The 23,814-nt window shown below is 32.8% G+C and overlaps 1 protein-coding gene across 2 annotated transcripts in view; it reads left to right on the top strand.

The window, feature by feature from the left end:
• The window catches only part of LOC132101774 (protein unc-13 homolog C-like), a 146,914-nt gene extending 123,814 nt beyond the window's left edge, over positions 1-23,100 (top strand). For both annotated transcript variants that reach the window (XM_059506972.1, XM_059506971.1), the window contains 9 exons: positions 3,589-3,677; positions 4,690-4,830; positions 4,913-5,036; positions 6,385-6,444; positions 9,637-9,717; positions 13,721-13,868; positions 17,048-17,140; positions 18,633-18,792; positions 21,640-23,100. In XM_059506972.1, the coding sequence (XP_059362955.1) occupies positions 3,589-3,677; positions 4,690-4,830; positions 4,913-5,036; positions 6,385-6,444; positions 9,637-9,717; positions 13,721-13,868; positions 17,048-17,140; positions 18,633-18,792; positions 21,640-21,925 (1,182 nt within the window). In that variant the 3' untranslated portion in view covers positions 21,926-23,100. The remainder of the gene's footprint in view (positions 1-3,588; positions 3,678-4,689; positions 4,831-4,912; positions 5,037-6,384; positions 6,445-9,636; positions 9,718-13,720; positions 13,869-17,047; positions 17,141-18,632; positions 18,793-21,639) is intronic.
• The last annotated feature ends 714 nt before the right edge of the window (positions 23,101-23,814 follow it).

The following is a 23,814-nucleotide window of genomic DNA, read 5'->3' as shown; positions in this document are numbered from 1 at the left end:
GGAGCACCCTCCACAGGCCGCCGCGAGGGACACAGTTGAATGCCTTCTCCAAATCCACAAAGCACATGTGGACTGGTTGGGCAAACTCCCATGAACCCTCCAGCACCCTGTAGAGGGTATAGAGCTGGTCCAGTGTTCCACGGCCTGGACGAAAACCACACTGTTCCTCCTGAATCCGAGGTTCTACTATCGGCCGGATTCTCCTCTCCAGTACCCTGGCATAGACTTTCCCAGGGAGGCTGAGAAGTGTGATCCCCCTGTAGTTGGAACACACCCTCCGGTCCCCCTTCTTAAAAAGAGGGACCACCACCCCGGTCTGCCATCCCAGAGGCACCGTCCCCGACTGCCACGCGATGCTGCAGAGGCGTGTCAGCCAAGACAGCCCCACAACATCCAGAGACTTGAGGTACTCAGGGCGGATCTCATCCACCCCCGGTGCCTTGCCACCGAGCAGTTTCTTGACTACCTCGGTGACTTCAGCTTGGGTGATGGACGAGTCCACATCTGAGCCCTCAGCCTCTGCGTCCTCAATGGAAGACGTGACAGCGGGATTGAGGAGATCCTCGAAGTATTCCTTCCACCGTCCAACGACATCCCCAGTTGAGGTCAACAGCTCCCCACCTCTACTGTAAACAGCGTTGGTAGGGCACTGCTTCCCTCTCCTGAGGCGCCGGACGGTTTGCCAGAATCTCTTCGAGGCCGACCGATAGTCCTTCTCCATGGCCTCACCGAACTCCTCCCAGGCCCGAGTTTTTGCCTCCACAACCACCCGGGCTGTAGTCCGCTTGGCCTGCCGGTACCTGTCAGCTGCCTCAGGAGTCCCACAAGCCAACCAGGCCCGATAGGACTCCTTCTTCAGCTTGACGGCATCCCTTACTTCCGGTGTCCACCACCGGGTTCGGGGATTCCCGCCTCGACAGGCACCGGAAACCTTACGGCCACAGCTCCGAGCGGCTGCTTCGACAATGGAGGTGGAGAACATGGTCCACTCGGACTCAATGGTCCACTCGACGGAGTCCCCAGTCGGAGCACTTTCCAGCACCCCTCCCAGAGACTCCAAGAAGGCTGGGTACTCTGCACCGCCGTTCGGCCCGTAGGCACAAACGACAGTGAGAGACCTATCCCCGACCCGAAGGCGCAGGGAAGCGACCCTCTCGTTCACCGGGGTAAACTCCAACACATGGCAGCTGAGCTGGGGGGCTATAAGCAAACCCACACCAGCCCGCCGCCTCTCACCATTGGCAACTCCAGAGTGGTGAAGAGTCCATCCTCTCTCGAGGAGTGTGGTTCCAGAGCCCAAGCTGTGCGTAGAGGTGAGCCCGACTATCGCTAGTCGGAACCTCTCAACCTCACGCACAATCTCGGGCTCCTTCCCCGCCAGTGAGGTGACGTTCCACGTCCCTAGAGCTAGTTTCCGTGTCCAGGGATCGGGCTGTCGAGGCCCCCGCCTTCGACTGCCGCCCGATTGTCTAAGCACCGGCCCCTTACGGTCCCTCCTGTGGGTGGTGAGCCCACGGGAAGGCGGCCCCACGTCGCTCCTTCGGGCTGAGCCCGGCCGGACCCCGTGGGGGGAGGCCCGGCCACCAGGCGCTCGCATACGAGCCCCAACCCCGGGCCTGGCTCCAGGGTGGGGCCCCGGCTGCGCCATACCGGGCGACGTCACGGTCCTTTGATTTTGTCTTCTCATAAGGGGGTTCTGAACCGCTCTTAGTCTGACCCGTCGCCTAGGACCTGTTTGCCTTGGGAGACCACATATGCTCATAGCATAACATAGCTCCTAGGGTCCTGTTTGATATTATGAAAGTTTATTAATTGCACGTGCTTTAAAGCCATATCAGTATAAACTTCTGATGTATGGTGTTCTGCATATGCAGAGAGATCTGGCTGTCAGTTGGCACAAGGTTATGTCAAAAACACATAAATACAGTCAGTTATGTCTTAAACAACTTGGAAAGAAATGGCATGTGTATATTACCAGCCGTTAAATGCCATTCGTAATGTATTGAAATCACTGGGTAGTTTTTGTCCAGTTTTAAAGTACTTCATATTAAAGATTCATAAAGATAGATCGTTTGTCAACTAAAGGCTACAGCGCTTTAAAAACAGTCCAGCTGTTTGAAAGAATGACTAATTTATGTATTAGTTCTAAGGAAATTAAAGCGAAATGCTCCGAATATAACCCTGCCTTCTCTGGCAGCGCCACTGTTCCCAGAACAATTAGCCAAGTGAAAGAAAAATGTAATTACAGTGGCTTGTTATCATGGATTTATAAATAAAAGATCCCGAAATGTCCAAGAAATATTAACTGCGAGAGTCAAAGTTAGCTGCGATAGAGCAAGCGTTCACACACAGATCACCCGTTATCTGCTAATTAACGATACGAGGTACAGTAGACCACAGGTGCGGTATACAAGAGTAATATTCTGTATAGTTTCACATCATGATTCCCTAATTAAGACCCTTATTAATATATAATGAATTCAGCTATAACTTAGCAATGTTAATATTTCACTTCTTACAGCGGTTTTGGACCATGATTTAGCACAAATCCATCTGCAATTATTGTAGACAGTCAGACCTCCCTGATACAAATACAAATCTTTTATAAATGCATGAAGTTTGATAATATTTTTTGTTTGTTGGATCACTTGGGTAAAATGGGTAAAAACTTTTCTGGTGATACTCTATTTTCCTGGTCACATGTCAAAATCCAAAATAAAAAAAAGGATAAACTATATTTTTCCAAAACAAGGAAAAAAAAATAATAATTCTCACTACCATAATGCCTGCAAATGTTTTACTTATTTAGCAGTGCAACAGGTGATAACATGAATAAAAAGTAATAATTTGCATACATATTTATAAAATGTATTTAAATACTATAATATAAATAGATAATATATATAAATCTAATCATTTTATATACATATATATATTATTATATTATATTATATTATATTATATATGTAGCTTTTATCCAATGTATTTATTTATTTATTCATTTCTTGCAGTAATTCTGCCCTTAGATAATTTTTTAAAGTGTAGTTGACAAATTTTGAATGAATCTTTGAAAGTCATTTATTTTATCTTTTATTTTATTTTACATTTTTAGATTTTATTTTGTGTATATTTTACATTATATATTACATTTGCAGTCTATAAACATGTATTTTCCCTTGCTTTTTATTATAAAAAAATATATAAACAAAAAATTTTATTACAAAAAAATATATAAAACAATATGCAATTTTGCAAGTATTCTATATTTTAATAAATTTTTATACAAAATGTTTTTTTATATAATTGTGTTGATTGATTGATTGATTGATTGATTGATTGATTGATTGATTGATTGATTGACTGACTGATTATAGTAATTCAGTTCTTAGGAATTATGTTTCAATTTCATTTAACTTCCATCATTTAATGTTAAATAAAATACATTTTTGGAAAATCAGTTGCTAATATTAATGCAGAATTAATGGTTTACTATTTGCAACACAACGTTTTCATATGAAGGCATGCCACTGAGTCCTCAGTGTTTCCTGTTCCTGTGGTGTGTGTCATGTGACGCTGTGTGTTTTCCAGCTGGACGCAGAGGCCAGCGATCTGCTGAAAGAGCTGCAGAATAAACTCAACACGGTGCTGGACGAGCTCAGTGGTGTCTTCGGCTCCAGGTGACTTATGAGGGAATCATGGGATGCAGGAAATATGATCAGATTCTAATGGACTTGCTTGAGTCAAGTTAAAAGTAATTTTTCTCGCAAATTAAATGTTATTGTTACGGTATTTGATTGGATGCATGCATGTGACCCTGGAGCACAAAACCAATCATAAGCGTCAGTTTTTTAAAAAAAAATTGAGATTTATACATCATCTGAAAGCTGAATAAATAAGATGCATGGTTTGTTATGATAGGATAATATTTGGTTGAGATACAACTATTTGAAAATCTGGAATCTGAGGGAGCAAAAAAATCTAAATATTGAGAAAATCATGTTTAAAGTTGTTCAATGAATTATTAGCAATGCATATTACTAATCAAACATTTAGATTTGATATATTTAAAGTACATGATCTTTACTTAATATCCTAAAGATTTTTGGCATAAAAGAAAAATGGATAATTTTGACCCATACGATGTATTTTTGGCTATCGCTACAAATATACCTGTGATTATTTTTTCTAGTTTATTTTATATTTAATTTTATTAGAATCTGAATCAGAAAGCGCTTTATTTCCAAGTGTGCTTAAAACACAGGGAATTTTTACTATTCAAAAAAATAAAAAATAAAGTGATTAAAAATAAACTATTTGTATCACAGTTTTTTTTATGTGTTTAATAAAATCTAGTATTTGTATTGATTAGTATTTATGAAATAAAATAGAAAATAATTTTCATGGAGGACATTTATCTTTTATTTATAGTTCAAATATTTAACAAAGGTCTAATATCTAAGAAGTATATATAAGAAAATTCATGTTGACTTCTGTGATTAGAAAATATAGACATAGAGATGAGCTTAAATAATAAAAATCGCATTTATTTATTTTATTAAATACAAATATTTTATAGAGGACTTATATGTTTTATTGTATGGTTTATTAGACATAGTCGTGCAACTGTGTTCTCATTCTTAAATGAATGCTAGTATGGATGTAGTTTTCATGTTGACCGTTTCTGTGCAGTTTCAAGCCGGTCATTGAAGACTGTGTCAAACAAATGAATCAGGAGCTGATGCAGATGAAGGGAAGCGCAGGGAACAAGAGTAACGCAGCGATGGACGCAGAGACCGTCCTGAGAGCGCTCATGGACCTGCTGGACAAGAAGTGAGGAAACACACAGCTACATCTGATGAAGCACCAGCTGCGCTTCTTTCGTCACTCTTTCATCCCTCTTTTTTCTCTCCAGCCTAATTCTGTTTGCCAAGATCTGTGAGAAGACGGTTCTCAAACGGGTCCTTAAGGAGCTGTGGAAGATTGTGCTCAACACCATCGAGCAACAGATTGTTCTTCCTCCTCTCTCAGACCAGACAGTGAGTGTCACACACACACACACACACATCTGCTCCTAACACAAGCGTATGGAAATGTGACTGAAGACACAATCACAGATCAGCTGAGGACAGAATGAAACATGCTCCTTTTGGAAAAGTGCTGTTTCACAGTTTAGGGATCTACAAAGAGGAATAACCATAATTAGAAACATCAGATGTTTCACAGTTTTAAACATTTATTTATTTATTTATTTATTTATTTATTTATTTATTTATTTATTTATTTATTTATTTATTTATTTATTTATTTATTTATTTATTTATTTATTTATTTATTTATTTATTTATTTATTTATTTATTTATTTATTTATTTATTTATTTATTTATTTAAATTAAATTAAATTAAATTAAATTAAATTAAATTAAATTAAATATTTTTTTAAGGAGGGTTTGTGCATTTTATTTCACAGCTATAAAAAGATAATGTAATTAATTTAATTTTTAAAAATTACATAAAATGAAATAAAAATAAAATATGCAATGGAGGCCGTGCATATTTTACTTTATAGCTAAGATAAAAGGGAATAATGGAGAACTTAACCGATTTTATTTCATAGGTAAAATACAATTTTTAATTTAATGGATTGCTTATATATTTTACTTTATTGCTCAAATAAAACAGAAAATGGAGAGATTAATATATTTATGTCATAGCTCAATTAAAATACACCATTTAATGGTGGGCTCATTTATTTTACTTAACTTAAAATAAAACAAAATACTTTGTAGCTAAAATAAACTAAAATAATGGAGAGCTTATGCTTAATATATATTTTTTAATAGCTAAAATAAAATATAATATGTAATGGAGGACTTATACTGTATATTTTACTTTAGAAATAAGATCAACTAAAATAATGAAGATCTTATATGTTTATACATATATATTATTTCATAGCTATAAAATAAAAATATTTAAGGGAGGCCTTTTGTATATTTTACTGTATAGTTAAAATAAAATAAAATGATGCAACGCTTATACATTTCAGTTCATAGCTAAAATAAAATACAAGTATAAAAATAGATTATTTAATAGAAACCCTATATATTTTTATTTTATTTTATTTTATTTTATTTTATTTTATTTTATTTTATTTTATTTTATTTTATTTTATTTTATTTTATTTTATTTTATTTTATTTTATTTTATTTTATGAAAATTTAGACACTCCTAATAAAAGAAAATATAAAATTTTATTACCAAAACAAAATATTTTATTTTATTTTATTTTTAAATGTTGTCACAATGGCCCTCATTGTTTTTTGGAAATATTATTCTAGTAAGTGATATGAACAAACAACATGTTTTGTGCATTTGTTTAACAGCAAGGAGCTCAGATGATTTTCAGCGCTGCTAAGGACCTCGGCCAGTTCTCCAAACTCAAGGTGAGGACTTGGTTTTCCTATCCATGTTAAATAAAACGTTATAACTTTCATTTAAAAGGTATAAAAAATGTTGTTGTTATAACTCCAAGGATCATCCCAGCTAACAGGGAACACGCTCAGAATGATTCGACAAGGTTCTCTGAAAGTTATGAACAAACATTCCAGTAACATTTAAAAAACGTCTATTCAAAGTTATCTGGTCTTTAATAACATCCTTAAAGCATAAGCACAAAAATGTATTTCTACATCATTTATGGAACTTTTTTTTCCGGAAACGTTTTAGTTGCATTAAATCAAAATGTTGTTGTTGTTTTTTACACCATTTTTCTTTAATGTTACTACCGTTTCAGAACATTCAGAGAACATTCAAAAGTAGAATTAGCAAACTGATACAATGAATTCTCCCATTAATGTTCACATAAACAAGAAAAGACTTTTCAGATGAAAACGTTAGTCTCTGTCTGTATGTGTGTGTGTGTGTGCGTGCGAGCGAGCGTGCGTGTCTGTGTGTGTGTGTGTGTGCGTGCGTGCGTTCGTGCGAGCGAGCGTGCGTGCGTGCGTGTCTGTGTGTTTGTGTGTGTATGTGTGTGTGTGTGTGTGTGTGTGTGTGTTTGTTTTTGCATGAACTTTAAGCTAATTTCTTTCATGTGTTTAAACATGAGCCCAAAATAGGATATCACTGGTTTAATAATCCAGCCTGTGAACACCAATGCGGGATCAGATCAGATTGCAGACGTGAGCGAGACATGTTGGGTTTAAAGCAGCAGACGACTGACAGTGAGTTTAATGTTTGTCAGGAGCTCGGAGGACTCAGAGCAGCACTAGATGTCCACTATCCTCACAAATTACAGCAGCGCTTTCATGTAGCTCCCCTTTAGCTGCCAAAACGCTTTCGGGCTTATGCGAAGGCTTTACAGCTGTCCGTCAAACGCGCCCGTTTGCATCATCACGGTCTCTCCGGAAAACTTCCCTGCTTCTGCTGGTGTAATTATATGCGCCCCGCTGAGGAGTTTAAGTCCAGTGAAGGACGAGCGCTTTGGATCTGAGCAGGTGTCAGACAGATGGACGGCTTCTCGTCATCATGTTTCCACATCTCATTTGTCCGTCTCTCTGTCTCATTTCATAGGCACTGAAACATCTCTGCTCAGTAGCAGCTTTAGCTCCAAATGCATTTTTATGTTTCCTGTTCTCTGTGCTTTAGTAACTGTGTGTAGAATTCAACCGCTCTGTTTCCGAAACCCAGTGAAACTGCGGCACTGTCTATGGCTTTTTTAAAAACTGCATTTAATTGATCAAAAAAAGTGAAATATTATTGTTTTGAAAAATAACCCTGTTCTATCTGAATCTCTGTTAAAATATATTTCTGAGACCAAAGTTGTATTTTCAGCATCATTCCTCCAGTCTTCAGTGTCACATGATCTTCAGAAATCATGAAAATATGATGATTTACTGCTCAAGAAACATTTCTGATTATTACCAATGATGAAAACAGTCACGCTGCACAATATTTTATGGAAACTGTGATATATTTTATATTTCATCAGGATTCACAGATGAATAAAAAGTTTGTAAATAATAGAATAATTATGAATCTCTTTACTGCCAATTTAAAGCATCCTTGATGAACAAAAGTAAATTAATCTTGATTTCTGAATATTATACAGTACAGACCAAAAGTTTGGAAATATTACTATTTTTAATGTTTTTGAAAGAAGTTTCTTCTGCTCATCAAGCCTGCATTTATTTGATCAAAAATACAGAAAAAACAGTAATATTGTGAAATAATATTACAACTTAAAATAATTTATTCTACTTTAAATGATCATTTATTTCTGTGATGCAAAGCTGAATTTTTAGGATCATTATCACATGATCCTTTAGAAATCATTCTAATATGATGATTCATTATCAAAGTTGGAAACAGTTCTGCTGCTTAATATTTTTTCAGAACATGTGATACTTTTTTAGGAAACTTTGATGAATAAAAAGTAAAAAAAAATAAAAAAAAGAAGCTATGTTTTTAAAATATTAATATTTTGTAATAACATTATACACTACTGGTCAGTAATTTGGGGTCAGTAATTTTTTTTTCTTTCTTTTTTTTTTAAATAAAATCAATACTTTTATTCAGCAAGGATGTGTTAAATTGATAAAAAGTGATAGTAAAGAAAATATATTATTAGAAAATATATTATTAGAATTTTTTTTATTTTGAATAAATGCAGTTCTTTTTAACCTTTTATTGATCAAATATATGAGACAGCAGAACTGTTTCCAACACTCATAATAAATCAGAATATTAGAATGATTTCTAAATGATCATGTGATCGACTGATGTTACATGTGACACTGAAGGCTGGAGGAATGATGCTGAAAATTCAGCTTTGCATCACAGGAATAAATTATTTTTTTAAAGTATATTCAAATAGAAAACTATTATTTTAAGTTGTAATAATATTTTACAATATTACTGTTTTTTCTGTATTTTTGATCAAATAAATGCAGGCTTGATGAGCAGAAGAAACTTCTTTCAAAAACATTAAAAATAGTAATGTTTCCAAACTTTTGGTCTGTACTGTATGTTATAACATTCAGAATTCAAGATTAATTTACTTTACTTTAGATATGTATTAAGTATAAAATGTGCAAATTAAGTGAATTTAAGACTAAAGCAAAATAAAAATAAAAAGTCCTGAGATTTTGTGTGTGTTTTACCTGAACATCCCACCTAATGTTATGGACAGGGATCTGGTGTTCAGATAAACTTTCGAAAACAGTTGGTATTAAGGCATTTTAACAAACTAGGAAAAATGTTAATCAAAACTTACTTTAATTTAATTTAATTTAATTTAATTTAATATTTTATTTTATTTTATTTTATTTTATTAAAGAAAAATATAGACACCCCTAATAAAAGAAAATATAAAATGTTATTACCAAAACAAAATAACAAATGAAATATCATATTTTTACTGAAGGTCTTATATTTTTTATTCATATAAATGTTTGTATAACTAAAATAAAATATAATATAGAGGGCATGCATAATATAATTGGCTAAAATATAAACAAGTCATTTTATGCATGGCATTTCATTAAAATTCTTTAATGTGAGTTGGTATGTATAGTTCGAGCAGTGTTGGAAATGAATGTTTTTAATGTGAATGTGACTCTGTCTTTCTCTGTGTTCAGGAGCATGTGATCCGGGAGGAAGCTCGCAGTCTGAGCCCTCGACAATGTGCCGCCATGGATTTAGTGCTTCCCACCATCAAGGTATAGGCTTTTTCGTTCTTCTTCTGCTCTGATTCAGGGCTCAGTCACATGAACTGCTGCGTAGAGTTCAATCAAACACTTGCTTTTAAATTCAGACGCATAAAAATGTAGCTTAAGTCTTTTTATCATTAGGCTTATTTATGTTTTTTAGGTATGCACACAGACTGTTCTCTGCTACATATTACACATGTAAAAAAAGACTTTACATTGCAATATCATATTCAGTCTTATGTATTTTGTTCTGCGATTGCTTTGAGTTCCTCTCCAGGCCTCTGGAGGGCGATGGTGTGCATGCAGAAACTCCAGCATTTATGAGCAGTTTCATGCAACTCAAAATACTCCTCTTCAGGTTGAAATGATTATGTGAATTTTTCCACCTATGAACCACGTTTGGTTGAAGCATCAGATTTACTTTACTTACAGTGGTGTGTGACAGCTGTGGTGTAAATATGCATGCATATGCATTGTTGCAATCGGTCATGGAGTGGGGATTTGGCTCATTGGTATTCTGAGGACTGAAGCTAATTAGGGAAGTTCAGGAAAGCCTTGAGTGAAACGGCTGCATGCAGAGATGAGCTCAGGATCCTGTGCTCAAGGTGCAAAGCAACGACAGCGAAGATATCTGCTGAGATTAATGAGAATAATAATTAATGTGTGAGTGGGAAGAAAAGAAACACAGACAGATAAAAAGACGGGAGGAGAACAATCTCTGTCTGATGTCTTTGTTTTGTCTTTTTAAACCTGAATCCATCAATGAATCAGTGCACTTCAAAATACATTTTTTACCATTATTAAAATAAATCAATAATATTGTACAACTATAGAATATAATGTTTCTTGAATATTTTTTTTCTTAAAACGTTGACAGCTTATTTTTAGATCGATATCATTTATTATTTTTGTTGTTTTATTTTTAGATATCATTTATTATTTTTTTATTGTTTTATTTTTAGATATTTATTTATATTTTTTGAAGGGCCAATTTTTACTTTTTAACCACATTTTTAGTTAGATGGACATATATAAAAATTATTATTATTTACAGTCAAAGTGAGAGAACTTTAAAACATTAGAAATGCTACACAATTGTTGGGTAGACCTTAAGATAAATATTTAGGAGAATAAACACTATTATAAATTAATATTACTAAAATAAATTAATATTATTTTAAGACTTAGAATCTAATATATTTCATTGGCACATTTTTACCTTTTTTGTTTTAAGCATAAATCTCAATATGTTGTTTGACTGATGCATTGGTGTGATTTATAATTAATTAATACATAAATAATCAAATAATTCTCTGAATGCAAGTCTTATGTAATGCAACTTTGCAAATAAGTTATTTATCTAGTTTTAAGGATACTTAGATAAAAAATTCAACCATTTATTTTATGTATTTTAATTATTTTGTGCACTATAGAAATGAATGCCTCTTGATACTGAACGAAGACAATATAAAAAAATATATATTAGTGTGTTGTTGATCATCTGAGCTAAATGCAAAATGTATCTGCAAATGCAAATAGAACATGAATAAATAAAAAATAATAAAAAAATATTAGATATAGATAAAGATAATAATAAATAAAATAATAGATAAATATAAATGATCCTATTCAAATTAAATGTTTTTTATTTATTTATTTATCTTTGAGATTTCATGATAGAATAACACTACACAAATTAAATGTATTTAATTTATTTTTATTGAGTTTAATAGATGAGATACAGATTATCCTATTCAAATTAAATTTATTGTATTTATTTTTCTTGACTTTTATATGTAAATATAAATGACGCTACACAAATCAAATGTATTATTTATTTATTTTATTGAGTTTAATAGATATAAATTATCCTATTCAAATTAAATGTAGTTTATTTATTTTTCTTGAGTTTATAGATAGATATGAATGATGCTACACAAATAAAATGTATTATTTATTTATTTATTTATTTATTTTTATTGAGTTTAATAGATAGATATAAATGATCCTATTCTAATTAAACATAATTATTTATTTATTTTGAGTTTTATAGAAAGATATGAATGATGCTACACAAATAAAATGTATTATTTATTTATTTATTTATTTATTCATTTATTTATTTATTTATTTATTTATTTATTTATTTATTTATTTATTTATTTATTTATTTATATTTATTTATATTTATTTATTTATTTATTTATTTATTTTTATTGAGTTTAATAGATAGATATAAATGATCCCATTCTAATTAAATATAATTATTTATTTATTTTGAGTTTTATGGGTAGATATGAATGATGCTTCACAAATAAAATGTATTATTTATTTATTTATTTATTTGTATTTATTTATTTATTTATTTATTTATTTATATTTATTTATATTTATTTATTTATTTATTTATTTTTATTGAGTTTAATAGATAGATATAAATGATCCCATTCTAATTAAATATAATTATTTATTTATTTTGAGTTTTATGGGTAGATATGAATGATGCTTCACAAATAAAATGTATTATTTATTTATTTATTTATTTGTATTTATTTATTTATTTATTTATTTATTTTTATTAAAATATAGATATAAATGATCCCATTCTAATTAAATATAATTATTTATTTATTTTGAGTTTTATGGGTAGATGTGAATGATGCTTCACAAATAAAATGTATTAGTTATTTATTGTAATAAGGTAAAAGTCAAAGGAACTAAATGCAAACATTAAATATGAAAAACAGACAGGCTAAACAATACAAAATATTAAATATTTAGATGAGTAATTTTGTTTCTATTTTTTTTTTTTTTATTCTGACCTGCGAAGCACTTTGAGCTGCATTTTATATATGAAAGCTGCAATTAAAATATATACAATTAAAATACAATTTTAATTATATGTGATGAAAAATATTTGATTCTAAAGGTCAAAGTAAGGGAAAAACTCAATGCAAGCATTGAAAACAACACCTAGCCTTTCCTGAGCGCCGGAGCGATTGATTCCTGGTGGAAATCTCATCTGTCTCCATCACGCAGACGTTTGTCCCCACCGCTCACGCTCTAATCGGCCCTTACAGAATAATAAAGCAGATCTGATCAAATGCCAGTCGTCTCTCACACTCGTGTGCAGCTCTGGGCTTCTGTTTAACCCCCATCTGATTGTGTTCAGCTGACAGACGAGTTAACCGTCTCACGTCTCGCCGTTAACTCAGGATTAACTCAGTTAACCGTATGAAGCTGGGAACGTTACAGTTCATTTATGATGTTCAAATCACGTTCTGTTCTGATGAATGGAGGTGTATATATGCCGAATGGCAGTATTTCAACATTAAGGCAGTGCATTAGGGTGAGAATATGTTTTGAAAAATTGTTTTTTATATTTTTGTATTTTTTTTTTTCCTTGCAATTCATCAAGCAATCAAAAATATGCACAGGTCAAACTCAGTTTTATTTTATTATTATAGAATTTTTATATAATTATTTTATTATCATATAATCATAGATTTCAGATTTTTGATGAGATTGTTGGATTTACTGGAAATATAATATTCTTAAAAAATATATATTTAATATAAAATAATATAGTTATAATAATACAATGTAAAATAAAACATAATATATAATAATTATAGTAAAATATATATATATATTTTTTGCATTTTACAAAAAAACATTTCAGTCATTCTACCTCATCATTTCGGGTTTAATTCAATGTTACTTTTTTGTAATCATTTGTGAACTTAACTAGCAATATCTGAGTGAACATTGTTTGGAAGTAAATCCTAAAATAATTTTCTCAGTGTAGGCCAAGCCAATATTTTATTTTATTTTATTTTATTTTATTTTATTTTATTTACTCAAAGTAACCCTGATTCGTGTATGACTCATTTGTTCTGTCACAGTGAATAGTAGTATTTCGGGTGTTTTCTGAGTGAAAGACGAGCGATCTGCAGAAACACACAGCGTGTTTGATTCTCTCAGTAAACAGTGCTCTTGTTTCTCCACTCAGCAATATTTCCATGCGGGTGGAAACGGTCTGAAGAAAACCTTCCTGGAGAAGAGCCCCGATCTCAAGTCCTTGAAATACGCCCTCAGCCTTTACACTCAACCCACAGATGCCTTGATCAAGAAATACATATGCACCCAAACCTCTCAAGGTAAGAGCATGCTCGCAGTCACGAGAGAGAGACTAATGCTGAATAATCATATAGAAGCGTGCACTCTTCTTCAGATCTGTCCAACTTTTCATTCAATAGTTTATGAGTCAATGCAACAATATGACTTACATGATACAGCACACTAGGAATTCTTTGCATTATTTACATAGGAAGCCAATTTAATAGCTCTTTTTGCCACTTTAATGCATTATCTGGTGTGCTATGAGTTTCTTGAACTAATGCTACATCTATATTTTTCATATAATTGTGCTCTTTTAGCAGCATCTCTCGCTCCGAGTCAAAAATCACAAAACAAGCACACTTTTATGATTACTCCACCATTTGATCATTGAATAAATTATACAGGCATACAGATAGATAGATTTAAAGAGAGAGAGAGAGAGAGAGAGAGAGAGAGAGAGAAAGCTTTTCCAATAAAAAGTAAATCCCAGAATGCAAAAAAAAAAAAAAAAAGTTAAACATTTTATTGGACTGTGAATCAATAAAGTGGACAATATTGTATTCAGTAAGCTTACTTTAAGAGATCATCATTTCTTCTTCTACTGTTGAACACTGAAGATATTTTGAAGAACTTTCACCAACATTCTTTAAAATATCTTCTTTTATCTTCAACAGAAGAAATTAGCAAAATAAAATGCTGAAACTGCTGTGTTTTATTTATGAAACACTTATTTTTTAACTCAGGTTTTGCATTAATATTTTATTTTAGTCATTTTGTTTTGTGCTTGTGTTATTTTTATTGCTTTATTATTATTCATTATTTATTATATCATTATTTTGTTTCATTTAATTGTTATGTAGTTGATTTATTAATTTGTATTAGTTTTTTGCGTTTTAACTATAATTTATGTTCTAATGTAATTTATAATGTTATTATTTCCGTTTTACTTTTAGTATTTTTATTACTTAATCTTTTTCAGTTAGTTGCTAAAGTGATATTAATTTTCTTTTGTGCTTTTGTTATTTTTATTATTATTATTTAGTGTTCATCTTTCAATTATTTGTAATATTTCTATTTATCTTTATTTTATTTCAGTTTTAGTAATTGTTATGTAGTTGATTTATTCATTTGTATTTGTTTTGTATTTTTAATGTTATTATTTACTTTCAGTTAATAATTTTTATATACACACACACACACACACACATTCTTAACTCATTATTTTATTGGTCTGCCAATGGAATAAATTTGTTTGGAAAACTATTTATTTTGAAGAAACTTGACTTAAGCATGCAACTAAATTAGGTATATAGTGCAGTACTCTTCACAAAGTGTCTTTAAACTGCGCTAAAACTGAATCTAACAGCATTATATATGCATTTATACACTGGTAGTCCAAAAGTTGGAATAATTATGATCTTTAATTGAGTTTTTCAGTCTGATCTACAGAGGACAGGAAAGATTGTTTTTTATTTTAGTGGTCATATCATACGTTTTTTTTTTTTTTATTACTATTACTTTGATTTTCTCCTTGAGTCCTGAAAGTTTAAAAGAGATCGATGCAAATCTTCGTGATATGAACCCTTTAAAAAAAATAATGTCAAAATTACGTATAAATTTATGCAATACAATTTTAGTGATGACATAATTTTTTTCATTATTAGCATTAATGAAAATTTAGTTTTTTTATCTAAATCGGCTTATTTCATATATGTTTGTGCTTTTTGTACTTATTGTATGACACATCTGTGAGAAGTGGAAAATGTATTCATTGAATAGAACAAATAACAATATTACATAAAAATCGATTTTAGTATACATATATTAATATATGCATATTGCACACTGCATTGTATAACATATTGAAAATACCCAAGTATAATAATATTAAACAATATTTTGTGTTTATACTAGTTATCAATGCTTTTCCTTACAGATCATTTTCTAAACTGAATTTATAATCTCAGTTTATTCTTTATTATTATACTTTAATAAATATTGTTGGTTACAAGTTAATATCAGTTGAATAGTGATTTGTTGATGCATTGGTAAGAAGTAAAGAGATCCTGGAAGGACAAATCCAAAGAAACGAAACACAGCGTTCACTCCTCCATTATTCTCTCGTTCTGTCTGGATCTGCTCCGGAGAGGAAGGTGTTTAATTTTTCTCTACAATATAGTTCAAACCAGCAACCATCTGGAAATCCATTAGACTAGAGTTATGGGATTGTGAATTCTGGGGTTTGACAGTCGACAGCTATTAAAGATGAATCGAGGGGAAATAAATCTCTCTTGGGATAGATTATATTGACTTTTCATACAGATAGCAATGATTCATTTTAATCTTTTTTTCTTTCAAAACAGCCTTTAAGCATCTGCAGCTCTCTAACTTTCTCTCTAATAAAGTTAAGCAACTTGATCATCTTTATTTGACTAATTAAATGCTACCTAACACCAGTTTTGTATTTTTATGCTTCTCACATTTATTGGTTTATCAGAAAAAAGTAATATATACAGAAGTGAGAAATACAAGTTTTGTGTGTGTGTGTTTGTGTGTGTGTGTGTGTGTATGCATTATATTTTGTTGATTTATTTATTTTACTATGAAACTTTTATTTTGCATCAAGATTGCATATTTACCATCTGTTGATTTATTATTATAATTTGATAATTATTATCATTTTAGTTTTTTTTTCTGTGTGTGAGTTTATGTTGATATGTTGACTATTAATAATTATTAATTTTCTTATTATTATTATTATTATTAATACTAATATATGTTTTGTTCATATTTATATTAATAAAGCAGTTTTTATATATTTGTTAAAGTAGGTTACAAGTTATTTTTATTTTGTTTATATGTATTATCTTTCTTTTTGTAACATTGTGTGTGTCTGATGATTTTATCTATCTATCTAACTGTCTATCTATCTGTCAATCTATCTAAAATCTAAATAGATTGTATATATTTTGGTTGTAAATTATTATCATTTTTTTATTATTTGTGTGTGTGCGTTTATATGTTGGTTTTTTTGTCTTGGCAGATAATGTTCTACAACATAATTAATCACAACATTCTCATATTTCAGGCTGAAGCACGTTTCATTAATCTCTCTATCTATGGATTTATTGTGTATTTATTTAGTGAAGTGTGTGTTCAATGTGTAATAATGCATGCTCTTATCTGACTTGTTCATGTGTCTCAAAACTGATTCCAGGTCAGTCCACGTCTGGATCCATCGGGGAGGTCGCAATCCAGGTGGACCTGATCTCACACCCCGGCACTGGAGAGCACAAAGTCAGCGTCAAAGGTGACACACACACACACAGACACACACACACACTCAAACTCACACACACAGCGCTTAATTCATGATTGAGATACTCTCAAGTCTAAATTACTCAAATTAGCATGTTTGTCTTTGCCACAGACACTGTGTCTGTGTAATTTCCCTGATAAAGCGTTTGTTGCTGCTCTAATTAGCAGAATGAAAGTTTCCTCTCGCTGTAATGGCTCTCATCTGGCCGTTTTATCAGGATCAGGATCTGTTAATGAGCTCCGACTGCAGAGAGACACCTGGACAACAAACCCAATTAATGACCACAAACACTGCTTCCAACAGACCAATGCATGAAAATTACAACTGCACTTTCTGATCAAAATAAATACCGTATTTTCCGGACTATAAATCACACTTTTTTTCATAGTTTGGCTGGTCCTGCGACTTATAGTCAGGTGCAACTTATTTATCAAAATTAATTTGTCATGCACCAAGAGAAATGAACTAAGAGAAAACATTACCGTCTACAGCCGCCAGAGGGCGCTCTATGCTGCTCAGTGCTCCTGAAGTCTATACTGAAGACATAGAGCGCCCTCTCGCGGCTGTAGACGGTAATGTTTTCTTTTGGTGATTGGCTCTAAATAAATGTGACTTATAGTCCAGTGCGACTTATATATGTTTTTTTCCTCGTCATGACGTATTTTTGGACTGATGCGACTTATACTCAGGTGCGACTTATAGTCCGAAAAATAGGAAAGCCACAAAACAAACATTATAATATTCCTAATGAACTTCCTTCATGATTTATTGTTGTTAATAAATTTACTGCTGGTGAGAACCTTGGTGCATTAACAGAAAATTAAATTATCATATTTGCCTCATCCAATCAGCATGTGATCTAGTTTAGTAAAAAATACTTTACTAAGTTGTAAAGAAAACAATTTGAGTTCATTTTATGAGAAAACACTGTTTCAGTCTTTATTATTGAAGCTTGTTGCTGCAAAGAAAAAAAAAATATAAAGGTAATTGTGACTTTTTATATCACAATTCTGACTGTTTTATTTTACAATTTGGAGTTTATATCTCACAATTCTATCATTTTTCTCACAATTCTGACTTTATAATACAATTTATTACTTTTTCTTTTTTAATTGTGAGTTATATATTCAGAAGAGTTATTTATGATAGAGTGTATAATTGCAATTCTGAGAAAAAAAAGTGAGATATAAACATACAAATTCAGAAATGTGAGGAATAAAGGCTGAAATGTGAGATATGAAATGTTTTTTATTCTGTGGCAGAAATGGGGTTCAAAAATTCTAAATTTCACGTTTAATTCAGTGTCTTACTTGCCATTTCTTTGTACTATATATATTTTTTAATTTACTAGCAATTTATAAGTGAAAATAATTTTATTCCTTGTGCCTGATCTTGTGACAGCATGCGATCTAGAAGTCATAATATTAAACATGACTCTCTTGTATTTGCTGATCTAACTCGAGAGCATCCTCTTCCTCTGCAGTTGTGGGTGTGAACAATATCAACTGGCAGACGAACGCCATGTTTCGGCCCTTCGTGGAGGTCAACGCCATCGGCCCGCACCTGGCTGACAAGAAACGCAAGTTTAGCACCAAAACCAAGAATAACAACTGGTCTCCAAAATTCAACGAAACATTCCAGTAGTGAGTATTCATTTTATATAGAAACGGAACCTTTCATTAGTTTATATTCATAACAGTTGTTCTGTAATTGAAGATATAAAAAGTACCATGTTCATGGAGATGGAACCATGCAAATTTTTGGTTTTGTTTGGGTATGTACTATAATATGGTGCGAAAAGCACTGTCCATGTTCAGTAAAACTCACCAAGGCTGCATTTATTTTATAAAGAAAATTTGGTAAAATACAGTAAAAATCTACAATATTTTTATAATGTAAAATAACTGTTTTCTCCATGAATATATGTTCAGCTGTAATTTATTTCTGTGATGCTCCGCTGTATTTTCAGCATCATTCCTCCAGTCTTCAGTCACATGATCTTCAGAAATCATGAAAATATACTGATTTACTGCTCAAGTAACATTTCTGATTATTATCAATGTTGAAAAATTGCCTTTACTGTCACCTTTGATCAATTTAATGCGTCCTCGTTGAGTAAAAGTACATTTGAATGGTAACGTACGTCACTGATACCATCACAGAACTGATTTCTAAGAGTTAAATGTGAATCCCACAGTATTATATATTACTGAAAATGACTAGTAAATGGATAAATAGTGGTGATTAGATAACGTGATCACTATAATTCCCTCTGTAAACCCATTCCACTTAGTCAACGTGACCTCATTTCAAAAGTTTTACAAAAAGAAATGAATCATACTTTTGAAAGATCAATGTAAAACTCAGTAGCCTACTAAAAGATGTTTTATTTTATATATTGAGCTCATGGAGCAGACGAATAATTCTCACTTTATCTCCTATTATTGGACCCTTTTGCTCGTGAAATAAAAGAGTCATTCGACATCAGCGACCTGGCTTTTCACAGCGATATTTACTGATCACATTTAAGCTACACAAATGCAGTTGAACAAGAGTACAGAAACCAATCGTCCTCGTGAAGATTTGCTCCTGACAGTCTTATTTAAGGCTTGTGAAGGAAAAGATCATTGAGAAAGGCTTTCCAGAAGAGTTGACTCAACAAAAAGACCAGTATTTGGTGTTTCAATGGTGTTCAAAGCTAGTGAGTAAAAAGTGATGGAAAGCTCAATGCCACAGTGAATAAACTCAAAGCCCACCTTTGGATATTAAGGGCCTTTTAGCTTAATGGAGTCTTAAGCTGTTTTTGCGTGGAGTCATAAAAGAGTTCCTGTGTGGCGCTTTCCACTCTATCAATGCATTTTCTGCGTCGGATAAACATTAAGCCGACCGGGTTACAGATACGCTATTTACAAACATATCTGATATAAAGACATGCCTGTGGAAAAACCTATGGACTGACCTTGTTCTGGCTGATATTACAGTCGTCTCGGACTTTCTGAATGCAGCATCACGGAAAGGTTATGCTCTATTCACCACCAGCCATGCAGTTTAATGTAAACTTGCAAAAGTGGTCAATAATAGGGTGGTTGGCATGATAAAATTAGTAAGATACAGTCATCTTACATACAATGCAATACAGTTGATTATCTTGTAAAACATAAAAGTACCTCTCGTGTATTAAAACTAAAAAAGTAAAGCTCACATTTATGTTAATTCATATGTATAAATATGTGCATTATTTTAACTTTTCCATGTATAAATCATACTTTTAGTGATTGGACTACTTTTGGTCTTTTTCGGATGTTAATAATATTTTGACATGACTAATATATTATTAAGGTAAACACTTAATGTAAAACTTTACGCATTGCATTCATATTCTGGGCTCTTCTGCAGAGTTTGATCTTGTAATATCTTATGCATAATGTCTTATCTTGTAATGTCTTAATGCATAAGCCATGTTAAAGGGGTAGTTAACCCAAAAATGGAAATTACCTCAAGATTTACTCAACCTCAAGCCTATCCTTTTAGATAAAAACAATTGGAGTCGTATTTAAAAATGTTATGGCTCTTCCAAGTTTTAGAATGGCAGTGAATGGGGGTCGAGCTTTTGAAGCCCAAAAAAGTGCATCCATCCATCATAAAAAGTACTCCACATGGCTCCGGGGGTTTAATAAAGTCCTTCCTTCCGAAGAGATGCATTTGTATAAGGAAAATATCCATATTAAAAACTTTATAAACCATAGTTACTGTCCTAAGCACGTTCCAGTGGGTAATGTTGGCATAGCGTACATTTTAATGTTTACTTAGGCTTAAAGTTAGAGTTAGTTCACCCAAAAATTCAAATGAGCCTATTATTAACTCACCCTCAAGGCATCCTAGGTGTATTTGACTTTCTTCTTTCAGACGAATCCAATCCGAGTTATATTAAAATTTTATTTGATCTTCCAAGCTGTTTAATGTCAGTCAGCAGGTGTTGCAGTGCATCAGTCCAAAAGAAGTTAAATAAAGTGCATCCATCCATAATATAAAGTGTCTCACATGGCTCCGGGGGGTAAAAAAAATGCATCAATTCGCTGGAGGAGGCCTTTGTTCATCCCCCAGAGCCATGTGAGGCCCTTTTTATTATTGATGGATGCACTTTATTTCACTTCTTTTGGACTGATGCATGCGACACTTCCACTGCCTGCAATTAAACAGCTTGAAAGATCAAAGACAATTTTTAATATAACTCCAACTGGATTCGTCCGAAAGAAGAAAGTCATATATACTAGGATGCCTTGAGGGAAATGTAATTTTCATTTTTGTGTGAACAACCCCTTTAATATCTTGCTCCATAGAGTGCATTGTGTACAGTTCTGTTTGTTTTTACAAACCAAATCATTAGTCGAATTGCAATGAGTGTTAAACCTAGAGTGTTTGTTTAATACTTAATCAAAAAGTCAAATTAGATGCAAATTAACAAATGATGTTGTGCCTTCTCTATCCAGCGTGCTGAGTAACGAACACGGCCCAGAGGCCTACGAGCTTCACATCTCCGTGAAGGACTATTGCTTCGCCCGAGAGGACCGGATCATCGGCATGACAGTTCTGCAGCTCAGAGAACTGGCCGAGAAGGGCAGCTTGAACGCCTGCTATCCGCTCGCCAGGAGTGTAACCATGGACGAAACTGGCCTGACCATCTTGAGAATACTCTCCCAAAGGACCAACGACGAAGTGGCCAAAGAGTTTGTACGTCTCAAATCAGACACGCGGTCGGCCGAGGAAGTGTCGTAGAAAAGAGCGGTTGTGTTTGTTTTCGTGCATGTGTGTGAAACATCTGTTGGAATGTTCATTTTAAAGTACAAGTATGTACAAAAGTGTTTACCTACCGTATGCTCTCTATCAAATATTATATTCTACGGAGTTATGTTCAAGAGATAGTTTTGTATGACGATACGTCTTTTTGAACAGATCTCGGATTTGTTCAGATAAAGTGCCAAATCTGATGAGTTAAAAAAACAATAGACTAAATTCAAATGCTTATGAATTATTGGTGAAGTTGGTATCTTTCTAAATTAGCTTGATTATTTTGTCTGGTGTATATCAACCCTTTTTAAGTGTGTAACCGTTTTGTTCGTCTTCATTCCCGTACCGTTTTTGTTCATTCGTTACGTTTTTCGTGTTTTTAACACAAGGCACTGGTGGTGCATGTCTCGTTTCTTGGTGACGTCTCTCTCTCATGTGTTCGCAGTGACTGTGGGCATCGACTCAAACCTGCTCCCCTCCAACGTTTTGTATACGAGTCCACTTTAAAAAGAGACCATTTTTTAAAATGGCGATGACTGCTATGAATCTCTTCATAAGTGTTTGTAATTTTATAGTCGTTGACAACAATGAAAACCACCTCGAGTGCTGCCAATTAGACAAGAGGGGTGGGATTTTCTTTTCGTTTGTTTTTTTCGTAGGTTTAGTTGCTTTACGTTTCCTTTTTTACCATAGGCTTTCAGCCTTTCTGAATTATCACTGTGAACATGAGCTGTGAAAGTCAAGCTTACATCACATTTGTTCACTGTTTGATATCATCTTTTTATTTTTTCAAACAAGTTTGATTAAAAAAAAAAACGGTTTTATGAAAATGTTCTTACAAAAGCAATCCATGGTCTGTATGGAAATCAGTATATGCTATGTACACGTGCTACATGCTGTACATTATGTTTCTAGTAATGCTGAATCAGTTCTGATTGTCGATGGGCTGGTTTTTACTTTATTTTGAGATGATTTCTGTGTTGTTTTATCTGGTACGAGATGGTAAATGTTGCTTTACAGAAGAGTCACATCGATCGCCGTCATCTCATTTATTTTCGTTTACAGAGGAAAAAGTTTAACATTTGGTATTTATGCAACATTCCTATGTATTGCACTGATGGCAAATTGTATGTCATGTAAATATATTTAGTGAGAAATTGTAATGAAGGTCTTGTTTGCATTTTTAAGGAAAGCAACTTCTTAAACTCTCTATCAGCAGTGAATGACGGTTTATCATTAAAACTTTCAGGCCCCACAGAGCAAGTCAAAGTTTCAAAAGTTCACAAATTATACCAGGTTATAACACATTTTAATTAAGAAATTGCATCGACATTATTTTCATGACGATTAAACACATTGACTGCCCTCCAAATTTAACCGTTTTATCAACAATACAGGCAAAGTACACATACATGCATTATAAAATACTGTGTATATGTCAGACGTACTTAGTTTTTATTGATGGTTTAAATGGTTAAACCATGGTTCAAGGAGATACAAAGATACAGATCACTTATGAAAATTAACTTAGGTTTTACTACAAATAAAACTAATAAATTATAGTTAAACCATGGTAGCTACAAATTAACCATGGCTTTGCTGTACTAACTGTTAGTTTTTTCAACTTAAACGGTTTAAGGCAATCGGTTTCCTCAAATGGTTTGAGTTAACATAACTTAAGGATATCTGTTTACTCAAACCGTTTGAGTTAAGTTTACTTGTCGGGTATTACAGTTAAGGCAATCGGTTTACTCAAACGGTTTGAGTTAAGTTAACTTGTCGGGTTTTACAGTGCATTTCAAAGACTTCTTAAGAACTGCGAAAATCCCGTCTCAACATACTGAGGAGATCTGTCGCTGTTTCGAAGCCGACAACAA

The sequence above is a fragment of the Carassius carassius genome, chromosome 23 (assembly GCF_963082965.1).
Source record: "Carassius carassius chromosome 23, fCarCar2.1, whole genome shotgun sequence".
NCBI classification, from domain to species: Eukaryota; Metazoa; Chordata; class Actinopteri; order Cypriniformes; family Cyprinidae; genus Carassius; species Carassius carassius.
The sequence above is the reverse complement of the archived record's forward strand: the minus strand, read 5'-3'. Positions and strand labels throughout refer to the sequence as shown.